The 14,635-nt window shown below is 38.8% G+C and overlaps 1 protein-coding gene across 1 annotated transcript; it reads left to right on the top strand.

The window, feature by feature from the left end:
* The first annotated feature begins 842 nt into the window (after nt 1–842).
* On the top strand, nt 843–1,751 carry LOC148932783 (uncharacterized). The gene has a single exon (XM_089065224.1). It carries the CDS (start codon nt 843–845, stop codon nt 1,749–1,751), a length of 909 nt encoding a protein of 302 aa, XP_088921350.1.
* The last annotated feature ends 12,884 nt before the right edge of the window (nt 1,752–14,635 follow it).

Here is a 14,635-nt window from a genome sequence, read left to right as displayed (position 1 = left end):
AGTAGCTATATAAGAATAAAACTCTCGGAGGTTCATGTCTCCACACATGAACCGCGTTCTTTTGCTTCCGCTGTGCCATTAATAAGGCCTCGCTTATTATTAAATTTCTAAACTCGTATAAGTCGAACTTGTAAGAACAGTCTCTCGAGTCCCCTTGATCGAGTATATTTTGCTAAGTAATATCCTTTATTATTATAATTTGTGTGTATTCTATGTCTTGACCTTAACCTCCCCTAATTTCTATTCCCGCTTCTTATAATCCCTCCTTAGTCGCGATAAACCGGGTTATGCTATCCTTAGCTAACTACGGTCGTGACAGAGTGGTATCAGAGCCAGGTTTTCATGCTCTGAACCCGAGAGTCTTTTTTCCAATAATCTCTAGTCTAGCATTGTTCCGCTAGACTTCTCGTCTAACAAGAGAGAGACTCCCAGCACCCACCCCAACACGCTCAACCAGGCAAAGGTAAGTTATTTATATATTGTTTACAGATTTGTATATTGAATATTATATTTGGCCTTGGTAGAACAAAAAAGTATGTTGCCAACGCTTTCCTAAGCTAGGCAAACGACACCAAGAACTTTATCACTAGAATTCTCGAACGATAGTGAGCATGTAAGATGTGATACATAACTGACCTTTTAGGACTCCTTCTAGTGCTTAATTATGACATAGTGAGGGCGCGACTCGTAGTGACTTAGCATATGCATTGCATCACGTTTACTTTCTTACGCTTTATACGCATATTTATGTATGAGGATAAGAAGATCTGATCGACACACATTATTTGTAGATGGTGTATCCCACGATGTCAGATATTTTGTTCGAGTACCTCACCTTTGTGATGTTTGAGGGTGACGATCTCGGGCTATTCCTGGCGCACTTTCGATGGCTCTGGGAGAGGGCCTACTCCATCGGGGTCTCACACTTCGATGGTATTCAGCGACTTATCAGGCTCCTGCCCTCTGATTGGGTAGGTTATGCCCTTGACCTCACACGTTACTACCTATTCCCTGTGCCCCCGTTCTTTGACATTGTGGGGAACTTTCCGGAGTTCATCGGAGAGCTTCACCTATGCTTCATTCTGCACGGGCAGGCACCGAGGGGGCCATATGTACGCCCGGGAGATCTGGCAGCTGTAGGATTCCCCGGAGTTTTCCTGCAGCCGGTACCACCGCCAGAGCCAGTTGCTTCACCGCCAGCTGCCCCACAGTCAGCTCCTCCACAGCCCGAGGACCTATTCCCTCTTTCGCCGACTTCCCTACTAGGACGTCGGACTCGCGGGGATTTCGAGGCAGGGCCATCTCGTCCCCCTGTGGATGAGGATGATCTCTACCACGTCAGCTCCTCGTCACCGAGCCTAGCCGGGACATCGGCGACCGACTCTGAGGCCAGGGGGCTACGAGCAGTTGCTGCTGAGAGGAGGAGGAGGGGCAAGGCCCTCATTTCTTCTTCGGAGATGGAGGAGGACGAGCCGAAGGTCGTTATGGGCACCGGTCGTCTACAGCCACTGCCACTCCCTACCGAGACTCGCCCAGAGACACTGCCGGGAGGGACAGCTCCTCCTACTCGCCAGGAGCCCACACCATGGGAGCGTAGGCCCCGTGCGTGGGCTAGACGCCATTGGGGAGTCATCACTCGAGGGCCACATGCGCCAGGTACCACTATGGAGTCCGCCTTCAACATCGACGAGAGCTCAGACGAGGAGGAGCCCGAGGAGGAGGAGCTAGAGACCGCAGAGAGTACCACCTAGACATTATGATTAGTGATGGGATGTTTATGTATATATATGTATATGTGTGTACACCAGAAACGGATCCGTTATGAGACTGTTCTGGTTTATGTTATGACTGGCTGTAGTATTTTGACATCACGGAAGTATTCGTGTGAGTGCTCCGTGGCTTGACCTATTTTGACTAGCATTTGTTTAGTAACGAATGTAATATTTTGCGACGCCAAGAATGGTTGTACGAAAGTCCTCTGTGAGGCAAATTTTCCCTGTACATACACTCTTGTATATATATATACATATGTTTGTTGCTACTTCCTGTCTTTAGTAGAAACTTGTGATAATTGTTGGTGTAAAATAAAGTTCTTTTACTTCTCAATCTTTAATCTTTCCGACAATAGTAACTTTAAAAGAAATGCTTTATTGATATAGAATGGCGCCAAGGATAGCTGGACGACCCCGAGGAAGAGGGAGAGGAAGGGGTTGCGATAGAGGGCCGCGACCCGAGGTCGAAGAACCGCAAGCAGACACCCCGCCCCCATCTCCACCTCTATCACCTTCGCCTCCACCTGCCCCAACGGTGGATAGGACGATTGTGAACACTTTTCTGAAGAAGAACCCGCCAACTTTTGACGGAAGAGGCGACCCCGCAGAAGCAGAAGCGTGGATACGTACGCTAGAGCGCCTATTTGACTTACTGCAGTGCACAGACCAGGAGCGTTTGATTTGTGCTTCACTCCAAATGACTGGGTCAGCAGATTACTGGTGGGAGGCCCGCAAGAAGACAATGACCTTGCATCAGCTAGAGAACCTAACTTGGGAGCAGTTCAAGACAGGAATTTACGACAAGTACATCCCCAAGAGCTATAAAAAGCAGAAGGAAACGGAGTTCTACAATTTGAAACAGGGACGTATGTCGGTGACGGAATATGATCGCGCCTTCTTTGACATGTCTAGATATGGAGCTGATCAGGTGGATACCGATGAAAAGATGTCCGAAAAATTTTGTGCTGGCTTGAGGCACGAAATAAGAGTAGCATTGGCCAGTCGTGGCATACTACCATATTCTGAAGCTCTGAAACTGGCACTGGATATCGAAGCTGCATTGCCTAAGGAAAAACCTACACCCAACCCCACAAATATGCCACTGCAGACCACGACCCAAGCCCCAAGGGACAAGAGAAAGTGGGAAGGGAACCAGAACCAGTGGGGACAAAAGAGGCCATGGCACGGACCACCCCGCCCTCAAAACTTTGCAAGGCAGCCTCTTTTCAACCCGACAGGATACACTCAGCCAAGACCCAATCTTTGTCCCAAATGTAACAAACCTCACAGCGGAATCTGCAGGGCCGGAGAGATGACTTGTTATACGTGTGGAAAGAATGGCCACATCGCCAGGAATTGTCGTAGTGGACCGCAAGGAAGGAGTGCACCAACTAACCCACCAGCACAACGTCAACACCTGCGAGCTCTACAGGCAAATACTCAAAACAACCCGCACCAGGCCCCGCATCCACAACGACAGAGCCTCCCAACACAGGCCAGGGCGTATGCATTGGGACGAAACCAGCGAAACAACAACCATGAGAATCTGGCAGGTATGGGCACCCTACTGAACGTACCCGTTGTTCTACTATTTGATACTGGTGCTTCGCACTCCTTCATATCAACCTCGTGTGTAGACACCTTAGAACTCACAACAGAACCAGCGGAACCTAGAATAACGGTGTCCTCACCAGTAGGGGGAATTATAGAAATAACACAAAGATGCTCGAACCTAGAAATTTTGCTTGGAGAATGTAAGGTTGTCGCTAATAATTTGGGAGTAATGAAAATGGAAGATGTCGATATTATACTAGGAATGGAATGGTTGGCCAAGAACCACGCCACCATCAAGTGCAATGAAAGGCAGATTTCTTTTCAAACTTCAGGAGAAGGGCAAGTTTATTTCCACGGAATCACGATGAACAAGCGAAAATCCATAATTTCAGTCTTACAAGCAGCCGCACTGGTTAGAAAAGGATGTCCCGCCTATCTCGTCTACTTGAGCGATGAGCAGAAGGAAGAAAAGAAGATTGAGGATGTGGAGATTGTGCGAGAATTTCCAGATGTGTTTCCGGACACACTGCCGGGGCTGCCCCCAGACAGACAGCTGGAGTTCACCATTGATTTAGAACCAGGGGCTGCGCCAATATCCAAAGCACCGTACCGAATGGCACCAAAGGAACTGGGAGAACTCAAACTACAATTGCAAGAACTCTTAGACCTGGGTTTCATCAGACCCAGTGTGTCGCCATGGGGAGCTCCTGTGCTATTCGTTAAGAAGAAAGATGGAACCTTGAGGATGTGCATAGATTACCGAGAACTGAACAAGGTGACACTCAAGAATAAATACCCACTGCCAAGGATAGATGATTTATTTGACCAGCTTAAAGGAGCCAGTGTATTTTCTAAGATTGATTTAAGGTCCGGGTACCACCAACTAAAAATCCGTTCTGAAGACATACCTAAGACAGCTTTTCGCACCAGGTATGGTCACTATGAATTTGTAGTAATGCCTTTTGGATTGACCAATGCCCCTGCGGTGTTCATGGATTTGATGAATCGCATATTCCACCCATATCTCGACAAATTCATTCTGGTCTTTATAGACGACGTCCTTATCTACTCGAAGAACAGAACAGAACACGCGGAGCACCTGAGAACCACCCTCGAGACGTTGAGGATCGAAAAGCTCTATGCTAAATTCAGCAAGTGCGAATTCTGGCTCAATGAAGTTAACTTCCTTGGGCACATAGTAACAGCGGAAGGAATCCGGGCAGATCCAGCAAAGGTGGAAGCCGTGCAAAACTGGAAATCGCCAACCAGCCCAAACGAAATTCGGAGTTTCCTAGGTCTGGCCGGTTACTATAGAAGATTCATCGAAGGATTCTCAAAGATTGCAAGGCCGATGACACAACAACTCAAAAAGGGCATCAAGTTTGTATGGACCCCGGAATGCGAAACTAGTTTCCAACTGCTAAAGGAGAAACTAACCACCGCACCCGTGTTGGCAGTGCCAGAACCCGGAACATGTTACGTAGTCTACACTGATGCTTCAAAAAATGGACTCGGGTGTGTCCTAATGCAGGACGGGAAGGTAATAGCTTATGCTTCAAGACAACTCCGACCCCACGAACTGAATTACCCAACCCACGACCTGGAATTGGCAGCTGTAGTCCATGCACTGAAGATTTGGAGGCACCACCTATATGGAGTTAAGTGCGAGATTTTCACTGACCACAAGAGCCTAAAGTACTTTTTCGAACAAAAGGACCTGAACATGCGACAGAGGAGATGGCTCGAGCTGGTAAAAGATTATGATTGCAGCATAAATTACCACCCTGGCAAAGCCAATGTGGTAGCCGATGCGCTGAGTCGAAAATCTCAACAACTGGCGGGCTTGGCCATCCAAGAGGAAGCACTGATACGGGAATTCACCAGAATGAGGATAGAGATAGTGCACGCACCAGAAACGGTGGAAGCAAGGATCGCCACTTTGGTACTAGAACCCGATCTGAGAAAACGAATAGTTGACGCACAAAGAGATGATGAGGCTCTGGAGAAAATACGAATGAAAGTGCGAACCGGTGAGCAAAGCAATTACAAGGAAGAGGCAGACAACGCCCTTACTTTTGAAGGAAGGCTGTGCGTACCGGCCAACTCGGATCTAAGAAACGAAATATTGAGTGAGGCACACGATACCCCGTATACCGCACACCCCGGAAGCACAAAAATGTACCAGGATCTGAAGAGGAAATTTTGGTGGGATGGCATGAAGAGAAGCATCGCATCATTTGTCGAAAGATGTTTGACTTGCCAACAGGTCAAGGCATTGCACCAACGGCCTTACGGGAAATTACAACCCTTGGAGATTCCCGAATGGAAGTGGGAACACATCACTATGGATTTCGTAACAGGCCTGCCTAAAACCAAGCGCGGAAATACTGCCATTTGGGTAATCATTGATCGACTTACGAAGAGTGCCCATTTTATTCCTATCCCCATCACATATGGATCAGAGAAACTAGCCCAATTATATATTCGAGAAATCGTGCGTCTGCATGGAGTACCTGTGTCCATCACGTCAGATCGGGACTCGAAACTTACATCCAGGATCTGGCAGAGCATGCAAAGGGAATTGGGAACGAAATTAAATTTCAGCACTGCATTTCACCCCCAGACCGACGGACAATCTGAGAGGACAATTCAAACCCTGGAAGATATGTTGAGGGCTGTCGTACTCGATAGAGGAGAAAGCTGGGAGTCCATCTTGCCCCTGATAGAGTTTGCCTATAATAATAGTTATCAAGCCACCATCGACATGGCGCCGTACGAGGCACTATATGGAAGAAAATGCAGGTCTCCTCTCTATTGGGACGAAGTAGGGGAGAGAAAAGTATTGGGCCCAGAATCAGTGGCGGAGATGATTGAGATCGTGAGACAAATCCGAAGTCGGATCAAGGAGGCGCAAGACCGGCAAAAATCCTATGCCGACGAACGTCGAACCGATCTGAAATTTAACGTTGGAGAGAAGGTCTTCTTGAAAGTATCTCCAACCAAAGGGGTAACAAGATTTGGACTCAAGGGTAAGCTAAAACCACGATTCATTGGACCCTATGAAATTCTGGAGGAAGTGGGCCCAGTAGCATATCGTTTAGCACTACCGCCCAACTTCGGAAACGTACACAACGTATTCCACGTCTCCCAACTTCGAAAGTACGTGTTCGACCCAAAACATGTGATTCATCACGAAGAAATCGCTCTGGAACCCGACCTGAGTTATGAAGAAAAGCCGGTGGCAATACTGGATAGGAAGGTGCAACAACTCCGAAATAAATCGATTTCTACGGTGAAAGTTTTGTGGAAAAATCACGGACAGGAGGAGGCAACCTGGGAGCTGGAAGAGAAGATGAAGGAAAAATATCCCGAGCTTTTTCCTAAGTAATTCTTAAATTTCGGGACGAAATTTCTTTTAAGGGGGATAGTATGTAACAACCCGCTAAGACATTATTATTAAAAATACCAGTATTGGCTTAATTATTTATATAAATGACTTTGTGATTAAATCCGGATCACGATAGAATTTCATTATTGTTTATTTTGACGTTGAGTAGGTAGTAAATAATATATATATATATATATATATATATATACACACACATAAATGGGTATAACAAATAAAGAAATAAGATCTCAAAACCAAAACTAATATCTGATACATCCGACAAAGGTCCAATTTCACAAATCTAATCTATTACAATAAATGACGCTCAAACTCCGAAAGCGCCATCTCAACAATCCAAATTGTTATAGGGAATGTCCGTCGTCGCACGATGGCAATATCTCTCCAAATAGAATTAATTCCTAAAAAAAAAAAAAAAAAGAGGAGAAAGAAACATGTCACACGTATAACTTTTAATCATATTAAGCAATTCAAATATATAAGCCTCCTGAGATAAATGAAACGTCTCATATCTGTAAGGATTCTATGCTCAGAGGCATTTAATGAAGGACAGACCAAACCAATGGTCTATATTCTCCCTTCTCTTTTTTTTATAATTTCCACATAGGATATTTTACTCAGTAATGATGAATATCTCTGCAAAGGGATATTTGGTGCCAGAAGGATCAGCTGCATTTAATACATTGTCTAGCAAGTGACTACTTTAAGCAGTCCATATAAATAGCTAGAAACCCTTACAACACCACTCTTTTAGGAGAAACTCAACTCACTAACCACTTATAACAGTATACAAAGGACAAGGATAGTAAAGTGTGGAGATTTCAGACAAGTAAAGAGCTTTACACAAAGGTAGGTAAGCTTTCAATAGCAACCTTTCGTTTTCTATCACCTACCCAACCAGAGATTCTGACAATATACATAAATATACATACGAAGGGAACTAAGGAAGAGGACAACCTTTGCAGGAGCAAAAGCCCCACCTAGTACCTTTCAAGGTAAAAACTACAAGACCCCTCTCTCTTAATATAAACCTATCGTAAAAACTGTCTAAATGAGCACCAACAACCTTACTTTTCTCTCCCACTTTCTCAACATGACACATAAGAACAACATAGCCACTGCCCCAAACACCAATTTAGCATCCATGAATATTTCACATATAGGCAAATACGCTTCTGCTCAAGACACAAATTTAGTATCCAACATGCTGCATATAGGTATAAAGCAACCTCTGTCCAAAATGCCAAATTAGTATCTAATGGAATTGCGTATATGTAAATTTAGCATCTCAAGAACTTAGTTGCTATAGCCTCTCAAGAACTTAGAAATGGCAGACTTTAAGGGGTACTAAGAACTTAGCTTGAATAACATAGGAATTTGTCGGAGAGACTTCCGACAGCAACCTCGGCACTCCGTCGCCGACAATCAACAGCCCACACTCCGAAAATCGTCACTGTTTTCATTCTTAAAATCTGAAATTTTGGAAATTTCAAGTTTCATCATCAAAAATAAATAAATAAATAAATAAATAAAATAAAAATTAAAATCTTGATAAAGTAAAAGGGAGAGAGAGGGAAAATAGATGAACAAAAGAAGGTTGATCCCTATCTGTTGGAGAACGGCGTCGGCGGCGGAGGTAGTGCATGCCGGCGGTGAAGGGAGGAGAACCGAGAGAGGAAGAGGGGGAGGCCGCCGCGGCGAGCCGCCGTGTTCTCAGCCACGGCAGATCCGGAAGGGGGTCGGCGTCGGCGGCTGGGGCAGAACCGTGGTGGCGGTGGCGCGACGGCGGGCCTGAGGTCGACGACGGGGGAGTGGGGGGACACGGAGGTCTGCAGAGATCTGTGGAAAGAGAAAGAGAGAAGGGAGGGAGAGATGAGGAAGAGGAGAGTGGCGCCGTCGGAGGCGGAGGAGGACGGCGGGGCTGGAGCTGGGCGGCGGCAGTAACAAGGCGGAGAGAGAGAGGGAGAGTTCTTTCTCCTAGATGAATGAGGGAGGAAGAAGAAGGCTAGGGACTTTGAATGTGGGTTTCCTTTAATTGGGCTCCTAAATTAATTAGATGGACCATACAAATTAATTTGAGCCCAACTGCTTGAAATAATATAATTGGGTTCCTTTAATTGATGTTGTAAAAGTAATGTAGAAAGTAATTAAAGAATTGCCAAATTTGAATTTAATTACTTATGGGCCCAAGCTAAAATGATTTAGTAAGATAAACGAATTACTATAGTTTTGCATGAATTTTAGTTATTCCGTCGGAACACGGGAATCGCAAAGGAAGCAATACTAAATAAAACAAGCTTTTTAGAAATATTGATAAAGATAATAATAATAATAATTATTATTATTATTAGTATTAGTATTTTTTTAGAGATTAAGCTCGAGACATGTTCTCTAATTTAATTAGAATACTTTTAAGACTAAAATAGTACTTTCCCATTTGTGATATTTTAAAAGGGTACGTTCGCAAGTAGAATCGGAACGAAAGAGTCAAGTAAGGAAAACTAGGCGATCAAGGTGAGCTTTCTTATACTAAAAATACAAATTATATTTTGTGAAAACTCGAACACATGTTCGTGATTTTATTGATATTGTCTCGCCATAAATGTTTTGTGTATGATGCCTATCTGTTGGCTAAGGCCAAGTGAATTATGAATGATGATATATATATATAAGTCGAATTCGGGTCCCAGTGAGGGTGGTGTCCCCGCTCGGACTAGTGTACACGGGATACCTCTGGCCGTGAACGGACGGCAGAGAAGGTGACCGTGGAAGGTGGCCACCTTCCCGGCACAAGGATACCTCTGTCCTGTTGGGCAGGGAAGGTGACCGTATGAGATCACCATCTCAGCGGCACAAGATGATCAGATATGGCTAAGTACAGGAAAAAGGGCCCAATGTGAATATTTTAGTAAGCTCAGGTCTTTTCAATAAAACCCCTGAGTGTTACTGTGGTAATGGCTTGGCAATATATTTTTTTTAAATGTATATGTGTATTTTTCGGTAATGTGTTCATTGAGTACCTTCGTACTCAGCCCTGCATATATTTCTAAATATGCAGGTTGATCGTGGAAGGGTGGATCAAGTGCTGTGGAGGGCAGACTAGTAGCTATATAAGAATAAAACTCTCGGAGGTTCATGTCTCCACACATGAACCGCGTTCTTTTGCTTCCGCTGTGCCATTAATAAGGCCTCGCTTATTATTAAATTTCTAAACTCGTATAAGTCGAACTTGTAAGAACAGTCTCTCGAGTCCCCTTGATCGAGTATATTTTGCTAAGTAATATCCTTTATTATTATAATTTGTGTGTATTCTATGTCTTGACCTTAACCTCCCCTAATTTCTATTCCCGCTTCTTATAATCCCTCCTTAGTCGCGATAAACCGGGTTATGCTATCCTTAGCTAACTACGGTCGTGACACTTAATTATATACTTATTCAATTAATAAAATAGTGCATCGCGCTGGGATTGAATATATGGACAATATTTCATTAGACGGATGGAGCATATAACGATTCGATTCTTAAAGTTCACATGTATCAATAATACATGATTATGTACTTATTTGATTACTAAAAATATCGTCAGTTGCGCATCGCGCCGGGGTTGAAGTGTAAATCCAACACTCCAAGGGTTTAGTAGTACATGAGGTTAGGGTATAGTATCGACTCAATAAAATAGCGTTTGCTAAGTGAGCGAAGTTAAATCCATCTCCAAAGGGTTTAGTAATCCATAGGGTTAGGTTGTAGTACCGACTTAGTAACATAGTTTACAATTTAACAACATTGTGCAATATACTTTTTTCTACGTAATATTCTATATGAAATATAAAAATATTAACTATATAGATTTAAAATATTAAATAGATGAGTTAAGAACGTGTGTTTCTCGCATTTTCAAAAATTATATTTTCTTTTTACCATCTATCATAAGAAAATACTAATTTTTAGTAATTATTCAATATATCAGACTATTAGTTATAGATTATTTAAAATATCAGTAACTATACCTACAATTAATTACCTATATTTCATTGTATAGTTGTAATAAGCTTCAATAAGATCCTTAAATTATGGCTTTCATCTATTTATTTATTCTAACCTTTAATAAGCCCAAATTAAATTATTTGATATTAACTTCTAATTTCCCTAAAGTTTAATTAATAGCACTCTTTATTTTATTGTAACCTATAGTTATTATTAGTGTGACCATGATCATTAATAGCACTCTTTATTTTATTATAAACATAGTCATTATTTTTTATAATTATATATAGGTTTTGGTTCCATCAGGGTAATCATGAACTTAAAAATTTGAAATTAAATTTCTCTCATTCGATCTTTAAAATAAAAAATCTAAATGATAGATTAATCGATCATATTTCCGATATGATTTTTAGTATATCAAAATTATCCCAAGAATAGAGTATTGATTTTGTTCTTATAATATAATTGGCAATAGTATAAAATATGTTTAAATATGTACTCTTATAATCATTATTTTATATTTATCAATGAGTATTGACTTTGTTCGTTGAGCCATGAATTTTTAATTAGAAATTAAAATTAAATTGGTAATCTTGAATTTTTAAAATTAGGAAAACAATATAATGGAATGATTTAATCAACTATATTTTAAATATGATTTCAATATGATATGTTTGTCGATTATTTTTTTTATATTTATTATATAAGTAAAAACGGGTGGTAATCTGAAACACGATCGAGCATGTAATCTACAATAATTGTTTTTTTATATTCATCCCAGAATACTATTTTTTGTATATGTTGCAACAATGTAGCACTTCTTCATATAGTCACAGAGACAATAACAAAATTAGTGACAAGTGTCAGAGAAAAGAAAAAGAAGTGTATAATACTGATATTAGTAGTGAATAGAACTAAGAACTTTAATATTTACTCTATCTTTTACAGTTTATTTTTATGCCTCTATAATCTTAATGTTTATCTTTAATAGTTAGGGCCCGTTTGATAAGTTAGTAATGCCTAGATATAGATACTTATATGACTATTTCTAAGTGTTTGATATCATAGTTAACCTATTACGTCAGCCCGTGGTTTTCTCTATGGCCCATCCGAGCCCGCAAATTTTTCCTTAAAATACAAAGATATGTATCTCACAAATTTGGTCGGATAGCATTTCTACCTCATTTATTATGATTTATTAATACAAAATCTAGATGATTTCTTGTCTACCAAACAACAACGAAAAAACCTTCATCCGAGCTTATCTTGACACGAAGCCCGCATTTTTATCTCATTTAACAAATCTTGTTATATCTCATCTTTCTTATCAAACGAGCCCTTAATGTTTATCTTTAACTTAATATTTATCTTCAATAGTTAATGTTTATCTTTAACTGATCTTTTGTATTATTTAATAGTATTAATAATTAAGTAGTACTATAAAATTAATTAGCTAATTACGTGATTAAAAAATATATATAATTAAATAAATATAAAAGGAAAATATTCCTAAAATTTATCCCTACAAAACGTTGTCAACCTTACAATTTTCTATGTAATCTTTCATTTCAAAATTGAGAAAATAGTGTATATATGGACTATATTATTCTATAGTTTTATGGATTATATATTAAATTACTTAATTTGTTACTAATTAACATTACTAGCATTAAAAGATATGACAAGATAGTCTCTCTATTTAATTTAATTTTCCAATTATATAAAAACAAAATGGTTTCCTATATTTAGTTAAGTTTTTCACCTTTAGGGCTGGATGGAAATAATAAAAGAAAAATATAGCATTTTGTTTATAATTGATTCATTGCAAATTAAATAAGTCACGATTTACATTATACGCCTTCAATATTTTACATTAAATCAATCATAATTTACATTATACGAAATTTCATATCAACTACATCATGCATTCCATATTCTTTTCTTTTTTGTAATCGCCATAATATTCCATATCTCCATATTTCATATTATACACATTCCACTATAAAGTCTATTTACTTAATTTAATTATGTACTGCATTTAATTTTTTATTAATAAATTTGAAAAATTTGTTTTTAATATTGAACTACACATATAATCCACATAATAGCCACATCTGTACGCATAATTATACGCATATTCCATGATTAAGTCAATTTACTTAATTATGTATCCCATTTAATGTTTTACTAATAAATTTGTAAATTTTTTTATTTTGTAATAAATTGAATTTATGTACAAAACTTAAAATTTTTATATATACGAAGTTTATATGTATCAATGAAGTATGATATAATACTATGAAAAATAGATAAATGTGTGCGACATTTTAATGATTAATTTTTGGTTATACAATCTGTAACAATTTTATAGTGAGTTGAAAGTTGAAACTATGACTTAATTTAACCTTTTGATTAAAAAGAATGTAATAAGTGTACCAAATGTTGTTGGTGAAAAAAGTTTTATGTCTTTTGTAATTATACGCAATAAAGTTAAAGTATATTAGTAATTAAAGACTTTTTACTGTGACTGTGAATTTATGAAAGTTCCAGTGTGCAATCAAAAAGTTCACAGGTATAACAATTTGATAGGACTATATAACTATATAACAGTACTAAAGTTCACATGTATCAATAATACATGATTACATACTCATTTAATTACTATAAATATCATCATATGCGCATCGTGCTGGGCTGAAGTATAAATTTACTAATCATATGAATGTCATTTGATTGACAATATAATGTGATTTGGGCACAACACTCCAAGGGTTTAGTAGTCCATGGGGCTAGGGTGTAGCACCGACTCAATGGCATATTGTTCACTAAGTGATCGAAGTTATATTCATCCCCAAAGGGTTTAGTAATCCATAGAGCTAGGTTGTAGTACCGACTTAGCAACATAGTTTACAATTTAACAACACTGTGTAATGTACTTTTTGCTATGCAATATTCTATATAAAATATTAACTATTTAGATCTAAAATATTAAATAGATGAGTTAAGAACATGAAGCGATGTTCGATTGTAATGTATCAAAAATTAAAATTTCATGAAATTCAAATCACTTTATTATATATTGATTATGGTTTTATTGATTTTGATTGGAGAGCTTAAAAGATATAAATATAATGGAGAATTAAAATTATGAAATTATTAAAATCACAACAGCAAACTAAATTAATATTAATATGATATATTTAGTATAAACAATTGATTTTGTTGCAAAGTTTATTTTATAAAGAAACAGAGAAAATATCAATCATATAGCTTTAAAATGTGAAATAGATGATTTAAGAATACAAGAATTATTTTAACGAGATTCGACTGTAGCATTCCAAACATAAAAGAAATTAAAGAAATTGAAAATTTTAAAATTAAAGAAACAAAATAAAAATTACATATTTTAACGAGATTCGACTGTAGTCATACGTTTATATTACATATTTCATCGTGATATATTAAAGTAATATTAATCGTTAATTACTTATATTCAATTCGTTACCTGGATTGAAAACCTCGCTCTTGAAGTGAGTCCTCTTCTCTTAGTGGGAGGAAGGGTTATAGTTAAAGCTACCTGAACTAACTATTTTTCACTCGAATTCAACTTCACTACTCTTAGAGCGAAAAAAGGAGTCGACATCTTCACTTCTTTCCTAATCGAGATATGGCTTCTAGGACGCGTTAAAACGCTCGTTTTAGTGGGCTCATGATAGATTGGTCATTGAGGTCTTAAAAGATGGCTTTAAAGGCTCTTATTTAGCTCTTAATTAAACATCTATTTAAAGCCCGGACCATTGAACACAATCTTTGAAAAATTCGTTGTACTTTGTATATTAATAGTAATTTTCATATATTATAAAGTTTCAAAGTGACTAAATCATTTATTTTTAGGACAAAAAGTAATAGTAGTACTAC

The sequence above is a fragment of the Salvia hispanica genome, chromosome 2 (genome assembly GCF_029641045.1).
Source record: "Salvia hispanica isolate PSC_SH4W2 chromosome 2, Shi_PSC_v1, whole genome shotgun sequence".
Lineage (NCBI taxonomy): Eukaryota > Viridiplantae > Streptophyta > Magnoliopsida > Lamiales > Lamiaceae > Salvia > Salvia hispanica.
The sequence above is the reverse complement of the archived record's forward strand: the minus strand, read 5'-3'. Positions and strand labels throughout refer to the sequence as shown.